The 26,284-nt window shown below is 43.8% G+C and overlaps 1 protein-coding gene across 1 annotated transcript in view; it reads left to right on the top strand.

Annotated features, from left to right (window-relative positions):
• cenpe (centromere protein E) overlaps positions 1-21,879 on the top strand; it is a 52,937-nt gene extending 31,058 nt beyond the window's left edge. Inside the window, exons 34-46 of the mRNA XM_056294224.1 lie at positions 1,736-2,152; positions 5,380-5,451; positions 5,569-5,754; positions 6,468-6,677; positions 7,797-8,009; positions 8,338-8,541; positions 9,465-9,641; positions 9,789-9,901; positions 11,441-11,538; positions 11,977-12,112; positions 12,223-12,548; positions 12,632-12,685; positions 21,749-21,879. Of these exons, the coding sequence (XP_056150199.1) occupies positions 1,736-2,152; positions 5,380-5,451; positions 5,569-5,754; positions 6,468-6,677; positions 7,797-8,009; positions 8,338-8,541; positions 9,465-9,641; positions 9,789-9,901; positions 11,441-11,538; positions 11,977-12,112; positions 12,223-12,548; positions 12,632-12,685; positions 21,749-21,879 (2,337 nt within the window). The remainder of the gene's footprint in view (positions 1-1,735; positions 2,153-5,379; positions 5,452-5,568; positions 5,755-6,467; positions 6,678-7,796; positions 8,010-8,337; positions 8,542-9,464; positions 9,642-9,788; positions 9,902-11,440; positions 11,539-11,976; positions 12,113-12,222; positions 12,549-12,631; positions 12,686-21,748) is intronic.
• Positions 21,880-26,284: the final 4,405 nt, after the last annotated feature.

A 26,284-nucleotide genomic window follows, 5' to 3' on the forward strand; every position in this document is an offset into this window, starting at 1 on the left:
ATTTAGTTAATGTAATGGAGGACAGCTCCCCTTCTGGTCAGGTTATGCATGTGCAGTGTATTGCCCCTTCTAGGCGGGAGTCTCTTGTCATGGGCAGTTGTGGTGGTGCTCATGCTGAGAGCAAGTTGCTGGTCACTTGGTATCGTGAAGAAATGGAGTGAATAAGGTCGGTTTCACTGAAGATAAACGTCGTGTTTATTCAGAACAAGTTTAGTAGTCAACATTGGTAGCAGAGGACGGTTAGCAGAAAATGGCTTCTGCTAGCTACAAAGTTCCACCGAAGTTCGATGAGTCCCGACCGTACGAGAGTTGGAAAAATGAAGTTGCTATGTGGAAGCTCGTTACTGAACTGGATAAGAAGAAACAGGCCCTTGCTGTCGTCCTGGGGCTTGAAGGAAGGGCAAGGGATATCGCCATGGAAATACCCGCTGCAGACTTGAATACAGATGGGGGTATGGACGTTTTAATTGCAAAACTAGATGGAATGTTTCTCAAAGAAGAGAGGGACCGCGCTTACGATGCTTATTCGTATTTTGACTGTATCAAGAAGGACAGTTCTGTGTCCATGGCGGACTATGTGATTGACTTTGAGCAGTGATACAATAGAATGAAAAAGTATGATATGACTCTTCCCGATGCCGTATTGGCTTTTAAACTTTTGGATACGGCTTGTCTAGACGAGAGGAGTAGGCAAATGGCGCTGACAGCGTGTACGGATCTAACGTTTGCGGCAATGAAGTCCGCGCTCAGGAGGATTTTTGGAGGGAAAATACAAGTCGACGCGACTAATGGCATACAAGTAAAAGATGAAGTGTTCTACACAGAGCAGCGCTCGCGAGGAAGATTTAAACGAACAAGTAACGTTGTGCAGCAAGCTGGACAAGAGTCACAGACAACACAGGTTGGACAACAAAAGCCACCGTTACAAGGTACTAACCCACTGGATAGGTTCGGTAGGCGATCAAAATGTGCTGTATGTCAGAGCACGTTCCATTGGGCCAAGGACTGTCCTCACAAGAATAGCGAGCAAGTAAAGCTAACTGAAGAGCCAGCAAAAGTAGAGGACACATTGTTTACCAAAGCCTCGCTGTCTGAATCAGCATCAGAGATCTTTCTGACTGAGTCGTTAGGGACAGCTATCATTGATACTGCATGTACCCGCACAGTATGCGGAGAAAAGTGGTTGGAAAATTTTGTCGCAGACCTCAGTCAAAGCCAAGTGAACCAGATAGCGCAAAGTGAAATTCCAAGCAGCAGACCATTTCGCTTTGGAGATGGGAATATAGTACATTCCTCCAAAATACTGAAACTGCCTGCAAAAATAGGACAGACAAAATGTCAAGTGGAAACTGAAGTAGTTAAAGCTGATATCCCACTGCTTCTGAGTAAGACTTCACTGAAAAGGGCAGGGACCATTTTGGATATGGAGAATGATAGTGCTGTGATGTTTAATCAAAATATCCCTCTTGAATTAACCAGCTCGGGACACTATTGTATAGATATCAGAGACAAGAGCACAGAAACAAAGCCAATAGAAACTGAAGCACTGACGGCTCCAGAGAACAGCCTGAATGAAGATGAGGTCCTCACAGTCACAGAAAATATGACCGCAAATGAGAAACACAAAGTTCTTCTGAAATTGCATAAACAGTTCGGTCACGCCTCCGCCGAGAGGCTGCAGCGGCTCATCCATAGCTCTGGAAATAAAGACACAGAGTGTGACACGATTTTGCAGCACATAGTACAGGACTGTGATATTTGCCATAGATACAGCAAGACGAAGCCAAAGCCTGCTGTGGGCTTGCCTCTTGCTTCAACGTTTAATGAAACGGTGGCAGTAGATTTGCATGAGTTGGAACCAGGGGTATGGTACCTCCACATCATTGATCAATTCACAAGGTTCAGCGCAGGAAGCATTGTAAAAACCAAGAAGTCCTCAGAGATCGTCAAGTCATTTCTTCATACATGGATAGGAATCCACAGCGCCCCCCAGAGGCTCTACAGCGATAACGGAGGAGAATTCAATAATGCAGAGTTCCGTGATATGGCTGAGAACTTTAACATTGAGATGAAAACAACAGCGGGATACAGTCCCTGGAGCAACGGACTACTGGAGAGGCATAATCAGACCCTCACCGACATCATTCTGAAGGTCAGGCGAGAAAGTGGCTGTGACTGGGAAACGGCCCTGGACTGGGCTCTTATGGCTAAGAACAGTATGCATAATGTGCACGGCTACAGTCCACGTCAACTTGTGTATGGTTTGAATCCTAACCTTCCTTCTGTACTGGTTGATAAACCACCCGCACTAGAGGGTACTACTATGAGTGCTAGAGTAGGAGAGCACATTTCGGCCCTACATGCTGCTAGAAAAGCATTCACTGAAAGCAGAGTGCTCAGAAAGGATAAGACGAGCACTACGTAAACAGCTCAGAGCTACAGATGAAAAATATGACATGGGTGACAAGGTGTATTACAAACGAGCTGAATGTAATGAGTGGAAAGGACCAGGAATTGTTATTGGTCAGGATGGAGCTGTTGTTTTTGTAAGGCATGGTGGAATCTTAGTGCGAGTACATCACTCTAGACTTTCCAAGGTGAACACAAGGGTTAACGAAGAACAAATGGTACAAAATGAAAATGATGCTGAAACAGTAAATGATCAACAAGACACAGAAACAGGAAATGATCAACAAGGTATAAACAATGTAGCTGATGATTTAGCCAGTGAACAAAATAGAGAAAATAAGTTACCTGAAAGTAATGTTGCACAAACTGAAATGGCCCATAAGCCTAATGCACATGATAATCCTGTCCCCTCTGCAGGTATGAGTTTAAAAACAGGACAGACTGTAACATATATGAACAGAGGTGACAATACTCTACTTAGAGCAAGAGTCTTGGGGAGAGCAGGCAAAGCTACAGGGAAATATAAAACATGGTATAACATGCAACATCTAGAGAATAATGGAAGTGATGGGCAAAAGGTATCAGTTGATATCTCAGAAGTTGATAATCTCCACATAGAAACAGACAGAGAAGCTGATGTACTTATAACGAAAGACATCTCATTTGATGCAGCTAAACAGGAAGAAATAAAGAACTGGCACAATAATAATGTCTTCGAGGTAGTTAAAGATGCAGGTCAGAAATGTATCTCTACTAGATGGGTTTGTAGTCTTAAAGAAACACCTAAGGGTATTGTGCCTAAAGCACGATTGGTTGCCAGAGGTTTTGAAGAGATAAATATTCAAGAGCTACAAAAGGATTCCCCTACATGTGCTACTGATTCACTTAGACTTATGTTATCAGTGATATGTCAAAACCAGTGGGAAGTGCATTCTATGGACATCAAATCGGCATTTTTACAGGGTATGGAGCTATCCAGGGATATTTATATCCGCCCCCCTACAGAAGCAGGCTGTGAACATGTTGTATGGAAACTTAAGAAATGTGTTTATGGACTTGCAGACGCATCACTATATTGGTACAACAAAGTGAAGGAAATCATGCAGACTACTGGTGGTAGAGTGTCTCAGGTGGATCCAGCAATATTTTATTGGTTGGATGAGCAATGTAAGGTCACTGGGGTGCTTGCATGTCATGTAGATGATTTTCTCTGGGCAGGCACATCAAACTTTTCATCAAACGTAATCCCGCAACTGAAATCTGTGTTTAAGGTTGGTCGTGAGGAGCATGAAAAGTTTTCTTATGTAGGAATGGATTTTGTAACGGTAAACGGTGAGGTACAGGTACACCAACAAAGTTACATTGACAATCTGCAGCCTATACCCATTCAAGCAGGTCGGGCCACACAGAGAAGTGAGCCCCTTAATGACACTGAAAGAGAGCAGCTACGGTCATAAATAGGACAAATCCTATGGGTTGCTAAACAAACAAGACCTGATGTTATGTTTGACTCGTGTTGTTTGGCTTCTAATATAAAAGGGGCAACAGTACAATCTATTCATGAGGCTAATAAGGTTATCCGTAAGCTTAAATCTGAAAAGGTAACACTCAGATTCCAACGTCTGGGAAACACTGATGCTTTGAACTTGATAGTATTCAGTGATGCTTCGTTTGGGAACCTCCCTGATGGAGGTTCACAGGGAGGTACTTTGATAACACTTATGGGAGAAAGAGGGAAGTTTTCCCCACTCAGCTGGCACTCTAAGAAAATCAGACGTGTGGTCCGCAGTACACTCGCAGGGGAAACTCTTGCTATGTCAGATGGAGTAGACAATGCAATGTTTCTGGCCACACTATTTTCTGAACTAACTACTGGCAATGCTGAACTGAATGCTCCCTCCGTGCTCTGTGTGACTGATAACCACTCTCTGTATGATGCTCTCAAGTCTACAAAGCAAGTCACAGAGAAAAGACTTAGGCTGGAAATCAGTAGCATTAAAGAACTCATACAAAGCAAGAAGATCAAGGAGGTGCGTTGGTCAGACACGAAAACTCAACTCGCTGACTGTCTCACAAAGAAAGGAGCATCGGCTCTTGTGCTCTTAAAGGCACTCTGTGAAGGACAATGGGACCTGGGTTAAAAGGGTGTTGGATGGACAATTGATTTTGTTCTCAAATGTTTCCATGACATGTTGATTTCTCTGGAAATGTATGTTCCATAATTCACGCTGTGAATTTCATTTTTTGTTTTCTGTTTATTTCTTTAAAAAAAGAGAATGAGATTGTGAACATGTTGTTATCTCTATGCATCCCTATTTAGTTAATGTAATGGAGGACAGCTCCCCTTCTGGTCAGGTTATGCATGTGCAGTGTATTGCCCCTTCTAGGCGGGAGTCTCTTGTCATGGGCAGTTGTGGTGGTGCTCATGCTGAGAGCAAGTTGCTGGTCACTTGGTATCGTGAAGAAATGGAGTGAATAAAGTCGGTTTCACTGAAGATAAACGTCGTGTTTATTCAGAACAAGTTTAGTAGTCAACACAGTGTTCCCAAAGTGAGTTCCAGATCAATTTGATTGGCTTAAATATGCAACCAAAATGGTCGTACTTTTGAGTTGTGAATCTCGTGTTTGTCTTTCTGACCAATGAATTTTTAAATACTTTGTGTATGTTTTGAATCAGGACTCCAGTCATTCAAACATTAATTTACAGATGGAGCAGCTACATGCCTCTTTACAGACTCATTGAACAGAAAAGCCGATTGGAGAATGATCTCCAACTCCAAATGGAGAAAGTGAAATGATTTACTTGTCTGGAAAAACAGCTTTTATAAAACCTTTATTGTCATTTAATGTGTTTGCTTGAGAATTCCAGGATTTTGTTCTTTATTGTAGAGCTGGGGACTCCGTTTTCCTGCTTTCTTGTGCTCCACATGCTTGTGTATATAATCCGCCAAAACTTGACCTTTTTTTCAGGCTGCAACCACTCAAGATCAGCAACAGCGGGACAGTTCAAGAAGGCTGCAAGACTCCAGTCTGCAACTGGAGGTGGGGTTTGCCCTCTGATTTTATACATGAATTTTCAGTGAACGCCTCCCTATTAAACATCGAAAGAGTCTGCTGGGCAGGATCTTGGTGACACCGGTGGTTCTCATCTTTTCACAGGAGTCCTTCAGTAGGTTTCAGGAGTTTATAAAGGACTGCTCGAAGCAAAGCGTCATGCCCAAGGACCAGGGGCAATACTCCATGATGCTCAAGCACTTGTCCGCTCCTCCGAAGCACATCCTTGAGGCCTGCGGTGCGGTCAGGAAACTGACTGTGGAGACTATGAAGAGTCTGGAGAATATCAAGGTAAATATTTCTAAGTTGAGTTGGTTATATATTTGTGTGTGTGTGTCCTTGTAGGTCTCAATTACATTTGTGTGTTTGTGGAGTTTTTTATGTTGTAACCAAACATATCTAATTGCAATTCTGAAGCGCTGTCCCACGCAGTGTGAAAATCCCTCTTCCTGTCTGCACCCATCTGGGTGGAGGAGAGAGCCGACACCCGTATCTCAGAGAAACTGTTCCATTTACATCATTATTATAATTGGCTAACTTATTGCCACAATGGATTTCAAACCACCTCCTGAGATGGTTTAAGCAATCCGATGGCATTCCATCCCCGATGCTTATTGGGTGCATTTGCACTTGAATATTTAAGCCAATAAACGCCATCTGATGACGCAGGGCAAATTTTAGTGTCAGTTGTAATGACATTAATTGTCGTGTCGGTTGTAATTACTCTCATGCCAGATAAACGGACAGCATGGCTCCTTAGTTTGTTAGCTCTGTTGGATCCTGGGTTTGATCCCAACCCTTCTGTGTGGAGTTTGTGGGGTATTTGTAATATCCACCCATGAACTCCAGTTTCCTCCCACAGTCCAAAGATGTGCATGTTGGCTTGAGTATGAATGTTGTGCTGCATCCAGTCTGGCCAAACTGGGCAGCAGTTGTAAGAACTCGACGGATAAAGAATAACAGACCTCTAATGACCAGAGAAACCTGTTTCCTCTCTTGTTCAGCGGATGCTGACTCACTACGCCCAAGACTACAAGTTGCGGTTTGAGGAGCTGGTGGAGAGCGACCTGGCTGTGTTCGAGGAGACCCGGCTGCAAGACGTGCTGTTGTTCAGGGCCCAGGCCAGCAGATACTCAGTCAAGGAGGAAGACCTACAGACTGTGTGGGAGCACAAGCTCTCTAAGCTGCTGGATAAGAGGGACTTTTACCTTCAAGTGAGCATTACTAAACCTTTTATATAGTTATTCTTGTTTTTACTAGCTGACATAGTTGGTGATACTAGTAACTGCATTGTTTGACCACTCTTAATCTCCGGGATGCATATGAAAAAAAGCGGAGTAGCCATGATGTTGTGTAAACACCTCTACCACAGCCGTATAAAAATTAAAACCATCTAAACCATCAGTATAGCAGTCTTAGTGGCTGTTGGTAAAGTTGTTCTACAAGACTGATCTGTCAAGGGGTGCCCCGGTGGCTTACTTGGTAGAGCGCGTACCACATAAGGCTGAGTCTTTATTACCACAGCGGCCTGGGTTTGAATCCGGACCGGGCCCTTTGCTGCATGTCATCCCCTCTCTCTCCCCCTACCTTTCCTGTCTCCCTTGACTATCGTTATCTAATACAGGTGGAAAATGCCAAAAGTTATGTCTTGAAAAAATTTTTTTTTAAAAATTGATCTGTCATATTTGCTTGTTGGCCACAGCAATTTCACCACTACCACCACCTGCCTTCTTCTTTCGCATTTGGCTGCTCTGGTGAAGATGTAAATTCCCTCACAATAGGAGTTTTCCCATGAAACGCCTTCTAGACAATAACCATTAAATGAGCAACTGCAAAAACATTCTCAATTTGGATATTCATGGACTATTGTCTGTTGCTTTAAATATGCAAGCAATAGAAAGTGTGAAAAAGGACATTTGTTTGCATGTAATTTTTCATTTACTATAACTTTAAGAATGTAGAAATGTTGCATTTACTTTCAAGGAAAGGCAGTATGGCTTCTCAGAGGTGCACCATGGTGACTCAGTGGGGGAGAAGGTGGCTTATTAGTTAGCACTGTTGCCTCACAGCAAGAGGGTCCTGGTATTAATCACACCCCATCTGTGGAGTTTGTACCTTCTCCCCGTTTTCGTGTGGATAACTTTTCATTGTGCAAAGATATTTGTGGCATGTTAATTGGAGATTGCACGTGGATATAAATGGTGAGTGAGTGGTTGTGGACCCCATGGTGGCATTGTATTGAGCCGGTATATTCAGTACATGCATAACCTCTCTGATCAATCCACACACAAACACGCTATTCCCGATCACTGATGTTCTCTGGGGATTTACAGAAAATGGCCGACCATTTTGAGAAACTCCAAGCGAACGTAGCTACTTACCCCCGCGACCTGTCAGATGAGGTCCGAGCACAGGAGAGGTTCAACCAGCAGCTGCGGGTGGTGTGCAGTGAACAGTCAGTCAACTGGAGCCTACTGGACAACGTTTTAAGTGTCGAGCTCAGCCGCTGCTCCTCAGTGGCACAAAGCCATAAAATGGCCCTTCAGGTAAAGAGCATCCCCACTGACACCATTATCCTGTGGTTAATTTGATGATGGACTATCAATATAGTGTTTAAACCATAAAATTACAGAAGAGACATCAGTAATGGTATAACTTGAAATGATTAAATCTCATACACTTTTTTTTTTATCCTGCTGAAACTAGTTACACTTTTATTTGGTTCTATATGATGTATTTTGTTTAGCCTGTGTTTTCTCATTCAGACACATTATTTTTATCAAGCCGGCTTGAGCTTGTTTACCTGTCTCTGCATCTCCCAGATGTAAAGTCCCTCACTTGTCCTACCATTAATCCGCCCACATTTTGTCTCAGAACGTTGTTGACATGCACAAAGGCCTTTCCCGCGAGCTGGAGCTGCTTTGCGAGCAGGCTCAGACTCTGCTGACACAAGAGAAGAGGAAGACCGCCACCCTGCTGCAGGGTCGGGAGAACGTCGTGCCCGCCACGGAGCTCGATCTTCTGGAGGACTCCCGGCGACTTGTCCTGCTGCTTCAGCAAACTGAAAAAGAAGTTGAAGTATGCCTTCTCATTTCCTGATTTCCTGATTATTCACAGTTTTTGACACACAGCAAACAATTCAGCATATGGCGTATTCACACAGCAGAGCCGCATATCTTTTTCAACTCACCAGAGACTGTTACCTGTCGGTTGGTGAAAATGAACAAGTTCGGCAAGGTCTCAATAAAAAAATAAACAGGGCTACGAATAGCATTTAACAGTTCAGTAACTCTGTATCCAAAATTAATTTATTCACATTACAGTTATACCGGTTATCAAAACGTGTCTCTGGTAATCTGATAGAAAACCCATCGGACTCTGCCTGTACTTTCCAATGCAGTATGCAGTTTTCTCCTCCTGTTTGTTGCCTACTTTTTCGTTTGCCATCGGCTGTTTGAGCAGTCGTGTATAAACCTATCCCCTTTGTGTCTCGGAAACATTTGGGTTGTTGTGCAGATAAACACTGTGGTTGCTGACGGACCACCTAAGACAAATGTTAATGTTAGGTGTAAACGGAGTCAAGAATGTCATTGAGGGGTGTCCGGGTAGCGTAGCGGTCAATTCCATTGCCTACCAATGGAATTGGCCGTGTCTGCGGGTGGGAAGCCGGATGTGGGTTTGTGTCCTGGTGGTTGCACTAGCGTCTCCTCTGGTCGGTCGGGGCGCCTGTTCGGGGGGCGGGGGGCGAGGAATAGCGTGACCCTCCCACAAGCTACGTCCCCCTGGCGAAACTCCTCACTGTCAGGTGAAAAGAAGCAGCTGGTGACTCCACATGTATCAGAGGAGGCATGTGGTATTCTGCAGCCCTCCCAGGATCGGCAGAGGAGGTGGAGCAGAGACCAGGACGGGTACAATTGGGGAGAAAAGGGGGGAAAAAAAGTCATTGAGACAGTGCCTGTTCATTCTGTTGTCTAAATCCCCCCCCCCCCCCCATTTCTCAGGCCATGCATATACGCATTGAACAGCTGGAAGAGGACCAAGTTAAAAGTACCAACAGGTTGTCCAACCACAAACAGACCACCCAGCTTCTGCAGACAGAGGTGCAGGATGCCTATGCACGGGTTCAGGTTCAGGAGAGCACGATCCAAACCCTGAAGAGTAAACTGCAGGAGAATGAGGTACGTCCGAGACCCTCCATTTGGCTTGCAGTTCCTTGACTTTGTGAGACAGTGCGACTAAACAATCAGCTGTGTTTCACACTGAATTGTCATCTGACTAGCCATTGCTTTTTTTTTTCTTTTTTTTTTTTTACTTTCCTGGTTCAGGCCATCATGAAGAAAAATGCACCTTCCAGCACCGCAGAGTTAGAAAATCTTCGGGATAAAGTGGTGAAACTGGAGGTGGCATTGACATCTGCATCCACTAAACATCAAGAGGAGTAAGTCTCCACTGGTTTCACTCCCATCCACTGAGTTTATGTCTTTAAACTTGTCTAACCAGCAGACTTGCAGTCACAGTTAAGGAAGTTCAAGTCTTGATGCAGTTTTTTTATTTTTCACTCCTTTATTTGCTGGTATGTCAGCCAGATAGGAGAATTCAGTATAAGGCAGACTGCTGCGGTATGTTGAAAAAGAACACTGAAAGGCTGGGAGTTTGTGATGCTAACAACATGCAGGGAGAATCTAATTTGTAGGGCGGTGTCCGGGTAGCGTGGCCGTCTATTCCGTTGCCTACCAACATGGGGATTGCCAGATCGAATCCCCGTGTTACCTCCAGTTTGGTTGGGCATCCCTACAGACACAACTGGCCGTGTCTGCGGGTGGGAAGCCGGATGTGGGTATGTGTCCTGGTGGCTGCACTAGCGCCTCCTCTGGTCAGTCAGGGCTTCTGTTTGGGGAAGAGGGGGAACTGAGGGGAATAGCGTGTTCCTCCCACGTGCTACTGGTGAAACTCCTCACTGTCAGGGGAAAAGAAGTGGCTGGTGACTCCACATGTATCAGAGGAGGCATGTAGTAGTCTGCAGCCCTCCCCGGATTGGCAGAGGGGGTGGAGCAGCGACCGGGACAGCTCAGAAGAGTGGGGTAATTGGCCAGATAAAATTGGGGGGGAAAAGGGAGAAAAAAAATCCCCCCCACCCAAGATAAAATAAAGTAAAATAAATAAATGGGAAATATATATATATATATATATATATATATATATACACATACACACACACACGTATATACGTATATATACGTATATATAATTTGTGATAAAAATAGAAAAGCATTTAGTCAAGCATCAATATTTTTGATTTCTATCCATCCATTATCCAAGCCGCTTATCCCAATCGGGGTTGTGGGATACTGGAGCCTATCCCAGCAGTTAGTGGGCGGCAGGCGGGAGACACCCTGGACAGGCTGCCAGACCATCACAGGGCTGACACATTCACGCCTAGGGACAATTTAGTATGGCCGATTCACCTGACCTACATGTCTTTATTTATCATCATTTATCAATTTATCATAAATATTATTGAAAAAGCCAGCAGCAGGGTTGGGTAGTACAAGCCTTGTACTGTCTCATAAAGAATTTACTTGAATCACTGGATTATTTTGCTCCATATTTTTTGAGCACTTTCCCTACTTTTGAGTGTTTATATATACATATTTTCTCTCTCTCTTTTATGGAAACATAACCTCAAAGTTGACCTCGAGGAAAATATATGGAAATCCAACATTACCTGTTCTCGTAAACCCTTTGAATTACAATATGAAATAATCCCAAGATTACACACAACCCCTCGAGTATTAAGAATATGACCCTCACTATTCAGGAATTCATCCCAAATGTGAAAAACAAATAGGTTCTGACTTTCACTTAATTTGGTTGGGCCCAGGGGTTTTGGAAAGACGTTCAGAAGCTTGTATCTCGGTTCATGATTCATCATTTTATTGGTCTGCAACCTCTTCAGCCCCAGTTTTGTCCCCTCCAGGACCAGGAGGCTGACCACACTGATTGACATCAAGGAGGATTCGCTCAGGAGGCTGAAGGAGACACTGAGGAAGTCTCAGTTGAAAGGGGAGGACTCCTGTAAGTGAGACTCAAATATCAGTGGAGACGGCAGATGTAATTTAAAAGATTGGTTCAATTTATTTAAACCCAGACCTCATGAAAATGGAAAACTCTGTTGGGCATCATTTTGAATTGTACATACAAAAAAAACTTCACTGATCAGTCAACCAGTGTGTACATTTAGGTGTTCTCAATTCTGAACCAAGTAAAGACTTGTTGCTCGAAAGTCCTCCTGGTTTGGGTATGCACGTGGGTATGTTTTACCAACTTTTTAGTTTCAGCCACTTGGGAGGTGCCACCCATTTCATGTCATTTTCAGGAGTACAATTATAACTTTTCGGTTTTAATTCATTTTTCTAAATTTCAGTCACAATTCTACTCTTGGAAACAAGTACTGCAGAGTGAAAACTGGGTTCGTAAATTACTCTGATCTCACAAAACATTGCTTTTGTTCAGTCCTGCAGGGTGAGGACCTCCATGACAGACTGACTCACCCCAAGGGTCGTACCATCCAGAGCAGTGTCATTCTGGAAAAGAACAAACTAGAAGAGGAAGTAAAACAACTCCGTTTAAAAATAACTGAACAGGAAAGGTACCGTTAACCTGACTCAGAGTCATAATGCTGTAGTTTTTTTTTTATAAATTAATTATTTAAAGATATTGCTAACTTCTACTTCACTGTTGGTCGTCCTCTCGCAACAGCTTGGTGGCCAGCCAACAAGCAGAGAGCACCAAGTGGAAAAGCCGAGCCCTTAAGCTCAAGGTGAAGAGCAAGGCGGTAGTGGAGAAGCCTTTGTCACCCTGCACCCCCACCAAGCGATGTCTTTCAGTGACTTCGGAGAGCTCCAACTTCTCGAGTTCCCCAAAGCGGTTCCTGGGCACGCCCAAGAAAGCACTGGGCTCTCCGGGTATCTCCGTCCCCAGTTCGCCGAAAAGCCAATTTTTTGATGTTGGCACGAATCCGGAGTCCCTTAACAAATACTATTCCAAGAAGTTTTTCGACAACAGCAACCTTGGCACCGTTCCAGGTGAGCACACTGTCTGGTTTACTTCCCTTGTTCTGTCATTCTGCTGTAAGATAATCGGACAACTCGCTTGTTTCCTTTACCAGAAGTTTCTGGTGTTGTCGAAAACACAGATGTGGACGATGATGATGAAAAGAAGGGTAAAAAGCCGATTAATACATCTCATTTTGGAAATCACTGGATTTTCATTAACGGGAGCATGTGCACTGTGTCGGGGAAGCCACATTAAGTGTCTGTGTGAATGAATGGAGAACAGCATGGGGCACATTTTGGGAATCGACACTGACAACATTTACATGCACACAATACCTTGATTAAGGTGCTTATTGTCTACTACTACTTTTGGCTGCTCCCGTTAGGGGGCGCCACAGCGGATCATCCTTTTCCATTTCTTCCTGTCCTCTGTATCTTCCTCTGTCACACCAGCCACCTGCATGTCCTCTCTCACCACATCCATAAACCTCTTTGGCCTTCCTCTTTTCCTCTTCCCTGGCAGCTCCATATTCAGCATCCTTCTCCCAATATACCCAGCATCTCTCCTCCACACATGTCCAAACCATCTCAATCTTGCCTCTCTTGCTTTGTCTCCAAACCGTCTCTTGCTTTATCTCCAAACCTGAGCTGTCCCTCTAATATACTCGTTCCTAATCCTGTCCTTCCTCGTCACTCCCAATGAAAATCTTAGCATCTTCAACTCTGCCACCTCCAGCTCCACCTCCTGTCTTTTCGTCAGTGCCACTGTCTCCAAACCATATAATATAGCTGGTCTCACAACCATCTTGTAAACCTTCCCTTTAACTCTTGCTGGTACCCTTCTGTTGCAAATCACTCCTGACACTCTTCTCCACCCACTCCATCCTGCATGCACTCTCTTCTTCACCTCTCTTCTGCACTCCCCATTACTTAGGACAGTTGACCCCAAGTATTTAAACTCATACGCCTTCGTCACCGCTACTCCTTGCATTCTCACCATTCCACTGTCCTCCCTCTCATTTACGCATATGTATTTCATCTTGCTCCTGCTGACTTTCATTCCTCTTTTCTCCAGTGCATACCTCCACCTCTCCAGGCTCTCCTCAACCTGCACCCTACTCTTGCTACGATCACAATCAAAGAAGGTTGAATCAGTTCATCTGGATACAACGTTAATTGACGGATACGTTTCATCACTCAGCTACGTGACATCTTCAGTCTAAACTGACTGCAGGTATCCCCACCCTTATAAATAATACAGTACAATACAGTTGCCCAGCAACCGAAACCAATGACCAGTTTCATGTGCAAATATGGGTGTGACCATTAACTAGAGTTTCGATGGCCATGTGTACTATTCACAGGGGACTGGGGAATAGTTTCAATCACAGCATGGCGAGAAATGTACTCTTAGGCTCTCCCCCTTGGTTAAGGGATGGTCGTTCCCTCTTAATATAGATGGCCTCTTTGATTGCAACATTCTCTAATCCTCTGTGAATAGGACACATGGCCTTTGAAACTCTAGTTAATGGTCATACCCATGTTTACATATGAGACTGGTCGTTGGTTTCAGTCATTAGGCTACTGTATTGTTTATAAGGGTGGGGATACCTGCAGTCAGTTTAGACTGAAGATGTCACGTAGCTGAGTGATGAAACATTTCTGTCAATAAACGTTGTATTCAGATGAACTGATTCAACCTTCTTTGATTTTCTTACCTGGATTATTGAGCACGCATCAAGACATACAGATCACAATGTCATCCGCAAACATCATAGTCCACGGAGACTCCTGCCTGATTTTGTCCATCACTATTGCAAACAAGAAAGGGCTCAGAGCCAATCCTTGATGTAATCCCACCTCCACCTTGAACCCATCTGTCATTCCAATCGCACACCTCACCACTGTCGCACTTCCCTCATACATATCCCGCACCACTCCTACATACTTCTCTGCAACTCCGACTTCCTCATACAATACCACACCTCCTCTCTCGGCACCCTGTCATGTGCTTTCTCTAAATCCACAAAGACACAGTGTAACTCCTTCTGGCCTTCTCTATACTTCTCCATCAACATTCTCAAAGCAAACATCGCATCTGTGGTGCTCTTTCCTGGCATGAAACCATGCTGCTGCTCGCTGATCATCACCTCTCCTCTTAACCAAGCTTCTATTACTCTTTCCCATATCTTCATGCTGTGGCTGATCAACTTTATACCTCTGTAATTGTTACAGTTCTGCACATCACCCTTGTTCTTGAAAATTAGTACCAGTATGCTTTTTCTCCACTCCTCAGGCATCCTCTCACTTTCCATGATTGTGTTAAACAATCTAGTTAAAAACTCCACTGCCATCTCTCCTAAACATCTCCATGCCTCCATGGGTATGTTGTCTGGACCACCTGCCTTTCCACTCTTCATCCTCTTCATAGCTGCCCGCCTTTCCTCCTTGCTAATCCACTGTATTTCCTGATTCACTATCCCTACATCATCCAACCTTCTCTCTCTCTCTCTGTCTCTGTCTCTCTCTGTCTCTCTCTCTCTCTCTCTCTCTCTCTCTCTCTCTCTCTCTCTCTCTCTCTCTCTCTCTCTCTCTCTCTCTCTCTCTCTCATTTTCTTCATTCATCAGCCCCTCAAAGTACTCCTTCCACCTCCTCAGCACACTCTCCTCACTTGTCAGCACATTTACATCTCTATCCTTGATTTCCCTAACCTCTTGCACATCCTTTCCAGCTCGGTCCGTACAAGTCCTTTTCTCTTTCCTTAGTGTCTAACCTGTCATACAACTCATCATACACCTTTGCCACCTCTCTCTTCACTTTTTGCTGCATCTCCTTGTACTCCTTTCTACTTTCTTTATCTCTCTGACTATCCCCCTTCTTCTTTGCCAACCTCTTCCTCTGTATACTTTGCTGTACTTCCTCATTCCACCACCAAGTCTCCTTGTCTTCCTTTCTCTATCCTGATGGCACATCAAGTATCTTCCTAGCTGTCTCCCTCTATTTCTGCAGCGGTTGCCCAACCATCTGTTAACTCTTCACAACCACCAAGTGCCTGTCTTAACTCCTCCCTGAACTCCACACAAAAGTCTTCCTATTTCAATTTTCACCATTTGATACTTGGCTCTGCCTTCACTCTCTTCCTCTTCTTGGTCTCCAAAGTCATCCTACAGACCACCATCCGATGCTGCCTGGCTACATTCTCCCATCACCATCTTGCAGTCTCCAATCCCTTTCAGATTGTACCTCCTACATAAGATATATTCCACCTGTGTGCACTTTCCTCCACTCTTACACGTCACCCTGTGTTCCTCCCTCTTCTTGAAATATATATTCACCACAGCCATTTCCATCCTTTTTGCAAAATCGACCACCATCTGTCCCTCTACATTCTTCTCCTTGACACCATACCTACCCATCACCCCCTCATCACCTCTATTCCCTTCACCAACATGTCCATTGAAGTCCGCTCCAATCACCACTCTGCTCCTTGGGTACCCTCTCCACCACTTCACCCAACTCACTCCAGAATTCTTCTTTCTCTTCCATCTCACAGCCAACTTGTGGGACATATGTGCTGATAACATTCATCATCACACCTTCGATTTCCAGCTTTATACTTATCACTCTGTCTGACACTCTCTTCACGTCCAGCACTTGTGACATACTCTTCCTTCAGAATTACCCCTATCCAATTTCTCCTCCCATTTGCACCATGGTAGAAGAGTTGTAACCCACCTCTGATGCTCCTGGCCTTACTCCTCTTCACCTGGTCTATCGCACACACAGTATACCTACCTTTCTTCTTTCCATCATATCAGCCAGCTCATAGTGCCAACGTTCAAAGTTTCGACTCTCATCTCCACACTCCTACCCTTCCTCCTCTCCCACTGCCTCTGGACGTGCTTTCCCCCTCTCCTTCTCCTTCGCCTAACACTAACATAGTTTTCCCTGGCACCCTGCTGGCCAACAGTACCGGTGGTCGTTGTTGGTAACCTGGGACTCGACTGATCCGTTATGGAAATCTGACTTATATCCGCATATTTGATTTGGCAAAAATTTAATGCCAAGGTTAAGGTTTAAGATTATATATTATTGCATCCATGTAGCGTAGCGGTCTATTTCGTTGCCTACCAACACAGGGATCTTTGGTTCGAATCCCCATGTTACCTCCGGCTTGGTCGGGCATCTCTACAGACACAATTGGCAGTGTCTGCAGGAAGGAAGCTGGATGTGGGTATGTGTCCTGGTCGCCGCACTAGCGCCTCCTCTGGTCAGTCAGGGCACCTGGTCACGGATCAGCAGAAGGGGTGGAGCAGCGACCGGGATGGCTCGAAAGAGTGGTAATTGGCCAGGTACAATTGGGGAGAAAAAAAAGAGACTATAATTAAGTTTAAGGTGCTTATTGTAAATGAGAAAATAGTTTGATTGAGCTGTTTACTTGAGGTGTTTAAAAAAAAACCCTCTCCTTTCATATTCCAGTCTACATGCAATGGATTGAACTCTAAATAATTACTCATGAAAGGTCTTTACAGATCACAGCCGTCACGATCCCTGACATGCAATTTTTTTTCTCCTTGTTTATAATTACAACCAGGATCCTTGTCGCAGCCATATGAGTTTCTGACAAAACATTACGTAGGAACTTTCCTCCAAAAAAAAAAAATACTTAAGTCCTTCATGATAGCTTTGCCAACACCAAGTGAGTGCTGTCCATGCAGCTATAACTTGTCAGTTGACGGAAAGTGACAGAAAAACACAAAAGACTTGGAGCGATCATTATTCACCTTGCCGCCATGTTTCGTTAACTGGCATCATGGATTATACGCGGAGGTGTCATATACTCCAATGATGAAACTCTGATATAAAAATACAATTTCAAGAATAGGATTAATCAGTCACAGCTAGAAATCGTCTCAGCGAATACAATAAAACATTTCCCATGGCTGAGGTGTTTTCTTATCGTTGTTTTATTGCTTTAGAATGACTGAAGGCCAATCAGCAAAGCAGCCATTCACCTTCATTCATTTTCTATCATAAAAACCACGACGGTTACATTTGAAGTCTTTTAATAAGGGCTTTGAAATTATCATAGTCTGATATCTGTCATTTTATTCATTACTAGTCTTGTAATAGTATTTTTATAGTGGCGTTTTAACATTGGAGTCTATGGCACTTCTGCGTCTAAGCCCCCCCATGACATCAGTCAATCAAACATGGCATTGAGGTGAACAAGGCGAATTAAGTAAGTAAGTAAAATTTTATAACACTTTTAAAAACACAGCTACCAAGTGCTTTACACACTTTACACTCAGCACAGAAAATACGAATAAATACATAAAATAAATTGAATGAATATAAAACAAGGCATAGGGAGTAACAGACCAAGCTAAAAACAAACCAAAACAGAGATGGGGGCTCTATAAAAATGCTTGCCTGCAAAGATGGGTTTTTAGAAGCCGCTTAAAACAGTCCAAAGATTCAGCAAATCTAATGGATTGGGGAAGATTATTAACAGAGGCTTGGGGCTAAAACTGCAAAGGCTTGGTCACCTTTTGCTTTGCAGTTGGAGTGAGGAATGGATAAAAGACTGAGGTTTGAGGATTGGAGTGGTCAGGAAGTAGAATGAGAAGATCAGACATGTAACTGGGGGCAAGATCATGCAGTGCTTTAAATGTAATCAATAAGATCTTATAGATTATTCTAAATTTTATAGGAAGCCAATGGAAGGATGCAAGCATAGGGGTAATATGGGACCTGCGGCTAGTTCTGGTTAGTAGTCTAGCAGCTGCATTCTGAACCAACTGTAGATGATTTAAAGTAGCTTGGTTGAGGCCAGAGTAGAGGGAGTTACAGTAATCTAGATGGGAGAAAATGAAAGTGTTAATTAATATCCATAAAAGACAAAATATTTCTGATTTTTGCAATATATCTTAGCTCAAGAGAACAGGATTGGACAAGCTTAGTAACATGGTGATCAAAAGACATTCCGATCAAAGATGATACCAAGATTTTTAGCAGTAGGTTTGATGTTTGAATGAAGACCAATAAACTGATCAACTGCAGTGGCAAAGTTCTCAGGACTAATTAAGAGAACTTCAGTTTTGTCGGCGTTTAGGTGGAGGAAATTAAGGTAAATCCAGTCTTTGGTGGCAGCTAAGAAATCATGGAGGGAGGACAGTTGATTCAGGTTATTGGGTTTGGCAGAGAAATAGATCTGAGTATCATTGGCATAACAGTGGTATGGCATGTCTTGAAAGTGACTAAACAAATGACCCAGAGGAAGCATCTATAAAGAGAAGAGGATTGGCCCAAGGACAGATCCCTGATGGACTCCACACAGTAGGGGAGCTGACGAGGACACAAGATTGTTAATACAAATATTAAAATATCTATTAGTCAGATAAGAGCAAAATCAGTTTAATGCTGTACCAGAAATGCCAACCCAGTTTCCAACCTATCAAGTAAGATGGCATGATTGATGGTATCAAAGGCAGCCATTAAATCTAGGAGAATAGGGATGGTCACCTTTATCAGCATGCACAAGAATGTCATTGGACACTCTTAGTAATGCAGTCCCAGTGCTATGCTTGTGACAAAAGCCAGATTGGAATTTATCAAAAATGTTATGACCCTCAGTCTGCTGCAGGATTTGGTCTGCAACAACATTTTCAAGGATTTTGGTTAAAAAAGAGCGATTGGAAATTGGTCTATAATTCTCTACCCTTGCCGGATCAAGAGAGGGCTTTTTGAGGAGGGACTGAACACAGGTGATTTTAAAATAGTCAGGTACGAACCTGGACGTGAGTGAGCAGTTGATGATAGAGAGCAGGCTGGGACCAAAGCCAAAGGATGGATTTTGAAAATGTTGTCAGAACCATATTACAGGGACTGGAGGAAGGAGGCATAAGGGCTACGGTATTTACAAGAAACTGTAGAGAAATGGGAGCAAATTCCGACAACAAAATCAGATGGCTGAAAGGGGGGGGGGCAGTCTGGGTAACATTGGACCTTAGACCATCGATCTTGTCAAAAAAGAAAGACAAGAAATTTTCAGTCATTAGCAGAACAGGCAGAAATGGTAGGAAGAGAGGGATTCACAAGCTGATAAATAGTACTAAACAGAAACCCAGGGTTATGTTTATTACTCTCAATCAAGTCAAGAGAAGTAAACAGCCCTCGAATCTTTAATAATTTGATTCAATTTCAACAACTCCTTATATGGAGTTGATGAACTTCAAGAGTAGATTTTTTTTCCCATCTATGTTCGGCCTTCCAATATTCCCTTCTTTTTTGATGGATGTTTTCATTAATCCAAGGGGTTGTGTTAATAACTGGGACAGCCCTGGAAGTATGTGGAGCCGAAAAATCAAGGGCAGTTGTACACAAATTACTAAACCAACTAACTTGGTCATTAATGTTGGCAAAATAAGGAGGGTAGCTGGCCAGACTGGAAAAATAACTAGAAAAACATGGCTGCTGACTGCTTATTAAAGATGCCAGAGTTAATGATACGTTTCTGGGGTAGTGTAGTAGGTGGTAAAGAAGCATCAAAGGTAAAACATTTATGGCCAATCTTATTCAGGGAATTAAGAGATGTGTTCAGGGTGAAAACTATGTCAAGGGTGTGCCCACGGTTCTGTGTGGGGCCGGTGACATGCTGCACAAGGTTAAAAGATTTTGAAATGTTCAAAAAAATCTATGAAAAATTAGTTAAAAGGATTATGAATATCAACATGAATGTTAAAATCACCAACTATAATGGGCCCATCATATTTAAGAACAAGAGAGGACAGTAGGTCAGAGAATTCATTGAGAAAACCTGCAGATGAATTGCGAGGGGGGGTCGATAAATGATTATACAGCAAATCAGGCTGTCGCACACAATTTTAAAAGTCAACATTTCAAAACTATTAAAAGAACCAAAAGTAAAAGGAATACAAGTGTCATCTTCATCATCATCAGGTCGAGTGTCCTCGGATGTTTTTCATCTTTCGATAAGCTTGTTTGGTTAGGCAAGTCTTACTAAAACACGTCCATGTTTGGCTGCAACTATGGACGTGAGCAGTATCAGATTCGACTGAGTTGGTGACCCTGACCGTTGACCACAAAAGGTTCTTCCGCTCAGCGTCTTGTGAGTTTCACCGCTGGTCATTGATGGGCTCTTCCGCTGAAATATCACATCCGCTTCGCTGCATCCCCATAGCTTTGTTATTTAACCCACAACTTGGGGTTATCTCGACTCATTATCAGGGCGTGTCCACATGCCAGTGGGCCATGATAATGAGTCTATAGGGGGTTATTCCTCCGGGGGTTTCTGCTCAGGGTTGCCCCACCCCTAGCTTTTGGCTAAAAAGCCTTATCCCACAAGGTAGCGGTGTACCGGTTAATTTATAGGATGCCGGTGATTCGCCTATAGTCAGAGGCCCGTTAGTGAAAACAGTCTGAACCTCGAGAAGGTGAGGCTGACTTGTCTGGGAGAAGCTTTATATTGCGCTAGGCGGCTTGTGTGTTTTTGACACACGCCACACCAGACCACATCAGACTCTACACACGCCACACCAGACCACATCAGACTCTACACACGCCACACCAGACCACATAAGACTCTACACACGCCACACCAGACCAATACAAGTGTAATGGTTCTTAAAAGCAGCTGCTATACCCCTACCACAACCTGTTAATCTGGGTGCATTCAGGAAATTATAACTGGGTGGGCAGAGCGCCACTAGAGGGGCGCACTCCCCAGGCTTAAGCCAGGTCTCAGTAAGAAATAGAAAGTCAAGGTTGAGGGAAGTAATTAAATAATTGAGAATAAAAGATTTATTTGACATGGACTGGGCATTTAAAAGAGCAAAAACAATTGGAATAAGGGGCTTAGTTGGACTGGAATCACTACACTGGCCTGACAGTTGAAGACACATAATGCCAAGGGTAGTGGGTATTAAACTGTGGCCTAATCTTAACAGGAATATTGTAAGAGCCATGGGATGAGAGAGAACTCACCTTTAGAAGAGCTGGAGTACACAGGGCAACAGGTGATAACGAACTGGAGACATGTTTTATGTAGCAAAGGTATTTTTTATCTATACCTATGAAACTAACCTGGGGGACTGCGTGGAGCATAAATAGTCATTCATGAATAGAGGACTGCACAGCGTAATGAAAATTGGCCGCTAACATGCGGCTACTCAGCTTGTTGGCGTGGATACCGTCTCTTCTAAAAAAGGAAAATCCTCCCCAGAGCAAATCAAAATTGTCATTGAAGCCCAAATTATGGGCTCTGCAGGCAGACCGGAGTCAAGTGTGGAGGCTGAGGATTCTGCTGAAGCGCCCTACTCCACGGGCCTGTGGGAATAGGGCTGGAAATAAAAATAGATTTTCCAGAAGAACTTAAAAGGTTAAAAAGGTTGTTAAAACCCTTTTTGTTAGTTCAGACTGCTGACAAGCTGCATCGTTAGTCCCCACATGCACTATCACGCGGTTGGTAGAGGATGGGAGCGAGCTAAGCGGCCCTGGGAGCTTAGCCAGGATGACAGGGACCATGGCTCCAGGGAAACAGCGTGTAGCTGTTTGAAAGACACGGATGTTCCTGATTATGGAATACCCCACTATTAATGTAGTTGGGGGGAAGAGAGAATGAGGAGCTGACGGCTGTGGGTTCTCAGGGCTGGAGACAGCATAATCTGTTTCCACAGGCTGTTAATGTCGCTGGCTGATGAAAGGGTCTCTGGGCTGGCAAGTGCTGTGACGAGGCAGCGACGACAGACCTGGGAGAGGGATTCCCTGCCGACTCTGGACAAGGAAGACTTCCATTTCCGAGCACGGCCTCTCTCAGAATCCTATGACAGGAAGTCATTGACCGGGATGAGGGCCGATGATTTGGCTTTGCAGTGGGGTGGCAAACCACCTGAATATTGCTAGCCACAGGAGGTGTGGAAGCCGCGGTGTTGGCACACACCGTTGTAGGAGAGGGGTTCGGAACAGGAGCATCGGCTGGGTTGACCGGGGTGTCGCCAGACTGTCGCATAGTAGTTGGGGAGCCTTAGGCGAGGGGGAGAGGCAGCTCCGTCCGAGTCTCTCTTATGACCACGGAGCACCACTTTGGCCCAGGACGACTGGTGGTTTGGTGTCGAGCAGGAAGCAAGCCGTGGGCTAACTGTGGCATTAGCATTGTGCTGACTGACAGGCAGCTCATCCAGAATAAGAAACTTGTTCTCCAGCTGAACCTCTGGTGAGACATTAGTGGAACTGTGCTTGTTGTGTCCGATTCTGCTTTTACCCCGGCGTCTGTCCAGAGCTCTGGGTTTGACATTGCGGGGGTCGAACAGGTCTTTGGTCTTGCTCCCTGGTTTAGCCAATAGCACATATCCAGATCCAATGTGGTGTCGGTCTCAAGTGGGTTCAGGCCAGACCAGGGAATAGTGTTCGCATAGTCATCAGCATGGGGCTCATTATGTCCGAAGGCTGCTTCGCAGCGTGTTTCATGTCCCTGGTTCTGATCGTCAGCCAGTTCTGGGACATCAGCTTGGGAAGCAGCAAACAGAGTGTCAAGAAGTTTTTCATTCTCTTGTATTTGGTAAAGCCTAGAGATTCTTTTTTCAAGCTCTGTGATTTTCTGGCTGAGCGTGGCACAGCTGGTACATTCAGTGGAGGGAGAAGAGAGGGGAGGCATTTCCCAAAGCCTGGAGACTGAAAATGGGAACATGGCTGTCTTTCCAGAAATCAGACAAAAAGCTCAGCGAGGAAGTCGAAATAAACAAAAACAAAACCGCCTATTACGGCCATGGCAGAGAGCTGAGTCCATACAGTTTTCGCCACACACGGCGAAAGCACTACGGAGTCGGAGACTCCAGTGCGATTAAGTCCGTGCAGCAATCGATGATCCCATAGAATCCAGAAAATAGTACAGACAAACCATAAAATTAATCAAAAGTTGTTAAAAGTAACATAAAGTTGAGGCTAAAAACTAAATAATGTCAATTTATGACAGACCTTCCAATAGTAAAACAATGCCGACACATGCGCAGTGGTACAAGGTGAATTAAGGGGCTTATATGTCTAACTCGCCCCTAAATAACTTGAATAAGATCTTAACATTCCACGTTTTAATTGAAGTATGCCAACTCTGATTAAGGCATCTTATGGGTTATGGTGATCAAACCTGTTTACACGGTCATGTGTCCTACAGAATATGGTCTTAATCTGGCTTTTATCAGAATTCTGGTGTGCATGTAAACAGTCACTGATTCCAGTTTCAGCTTTAACTATTCAATGCTCATCCAAGGGCTTAAAAGCACGCTTAGACACTGGTGGGTGTCCTCTTGGATTGACTTGAGCTAGCCACTCCCACGAGGACGCCTTCAAATCCTCAGTCAGTTGATCCACCAAACGTTATGTACAATATAGCACATTTTGAACAGGAAAGTGCAATGAGCCTTACATGGGAGCAAGTAAAGAATGTGCATAAACATGAATGCAGTTCAAACATGCATAGAACATACATATGTACATAAAATACAAAATGTATTCAGAAATACCACAGTCGGATTCCAGGTGGGCGGTGGGTTTGGGATTAACACACCGTATACCTGAAGGCCTTATACCTGTGTTTGAATAAGCAACGCTGTATGAAATTACACCAAATACAAATTCTGTAATTGTGCAAAGTTAAGCCCATTTGATTTTTATTTTGAATATTCACCTAATTCAGTTTTTGTACAGGATTAGTACTTTTTTGAGGCTTGGTTATTTCTTAAATTCCCCTAGAAAATCCTTCCAGGACAAGAGATTAAACGACACCTTATTAATAATGTTTATTGCATGTCTTTAACTATTGCTTGATTGAAAATTGTCGCGTTTGTGGCACAGTTATTGTGCATAATATACTTATTCATTATCTATTTTCTTCTTTAAGAATGCCATGGAATCTTCATCTGTGATAAAGGGTTTAATATCCATATATCGTTTTTTAACTTCAGGTGCAGTCAGCCCCAGCACTTCCTTTACCTAGAATATGTTTATTTTGCATTGTGTCAGGTCCAATAGCACAACTGCTCATGTGATACCTCCATGTATAAATAAACGTACCTCTAAAATACAGCCTGGAGAAAAATCTTTTTCACATTATACTGATCAACAGGGGGGAAAAGTCTCCTCACTGTTTACCAACTGTTTTCTTTCTTCTTTTCTTTTGACAGTACAAAGTATTTTTTATTGTGTATTAGCATTGTTCTAAGAAGTACTTTCTGGTTGCTGTGTCATTTCAGAAGCTGCTGCAGGGGTGGAGGGAAAGGAGGATTGGTGGCCTTTATCTCCGAAGCAAGCTGACATGTGTAAAAATCAGTAATTCCCTGGACTACAGAATTCCTGAGTTTTAAATCCATATGTAGTTTTTCTGATGGTGCAAAAATTTTGACTTGAACTTTACTTCTTTCACTTTAAAATATAATAAAAAAGTATTACATTTACCTCAGTTGGTTTTATTGCATTTATTCTTACAGGTCTGACTTTACTATGAGGAATTGTTTGCTTTATATGCCTTTACTAGTTTCGTAAAACTATTTGAACTAAACGATACCCAAAAACTCTGGTTTAGTGAAACTGTTACTTGTTCCAGTATTTCAACTGGACTGATTACCAAAGTTTGAGTCGCCAAAACTCATACTACCCATTATATATAACGGATTTAATATACAGCATTTTGAGTGAAATTGATTAAGAACAACAGGTGACTCAAAGAAGGTTGAATCAGTTCATCTGGACACCACGTTTATTCTGACTGAAGATGTCAGACTGAAGTTGTCACTGAGCTGAGTGATGAAACTTATCTGTCAATAAATGTTGCCTCCAGATGAACTGATTCAACCTTCTTTGACTTAACCAGGGCCTGTTTAATGTGGGGTTTCTCCCCTCCCCCGGCCGCTGGGTCGGTGGTACAGCGTCCTGATGACTCCTAGTTTGTGCTCCAGTGGATGATGAGAGTCAAACCTTACGTACTGATCAGTATGTGTTGGTTTACACTAAACATCAACCAAATGTCCCCCATCACCAATTGCAATGTCACAGTCTAAGAAGGCCAACCTGTCATTTTTCACATCCTCCCTGGTGAACTTGACATGGTTGTCCAGAGTTAATGTGGTCGGTGAGATGAGGTACGTCCTGAGGTTTAATTTTACCCCAGGTGTCGTCCACAAATCTGAGCCAATGGCTAGATGCTGTGTCATTTCAGCATCTAGAGGGCTCTGATGCCCCGGATAGGACATCAGAGCCCTCTTTTCCACTTCCTCCCTATACAAAGTTGGCCACTACAGGTGAGACTGGGGAACCCATAGCACACCCAGGCCTCTGCCTGTAGTACTGCCCCCTGTATGTGAAGTATGTGGCGTGAAGACACAGGTTCAGGAGCAGACACACTTGGTCAGTGTTAAGGGTGGTCCTGCTGCTAAGGGTGGGGTGGTTTTGTAATTTCATACGGACCACCTCCATCCACTGCTTCATCAACAGGAAGGCACCATCGTTTCACCCCTCTCCATAATGATGTCCGTCACCTCATCCACATAGTGTCCTGAATGTGATGGTCATGACTGCCTACCAGCGGGTTAAGAATAGATGCCAGAGACTTAAGAGAGGTTATAGGTCACTGAGTTCATCATACAGTTGGCCATGATGGCACATCCTGTAACCCATACAGACTAGGTGTGGCTTCCCCTGGGTATAATCTATGCTACAAAATCCTGCCAATAGCGTCGTCCTGCCCTGACAG

The sequence above is a fragment of the Lampris incognitus genome, chromosome 15, assembly GCF_029633865.1.
Source record: "Lampris incognitus isolate fLamInc1 chromosome 15, fLamInc1.hap2, whole genome shotgun sequence".
Taxonomy (NCBI): Eukaryota; Metazoa; Chordata; class Actinopteri; order Lampriformes; family Lampridae; genus Lampris; species Lampris incognitus.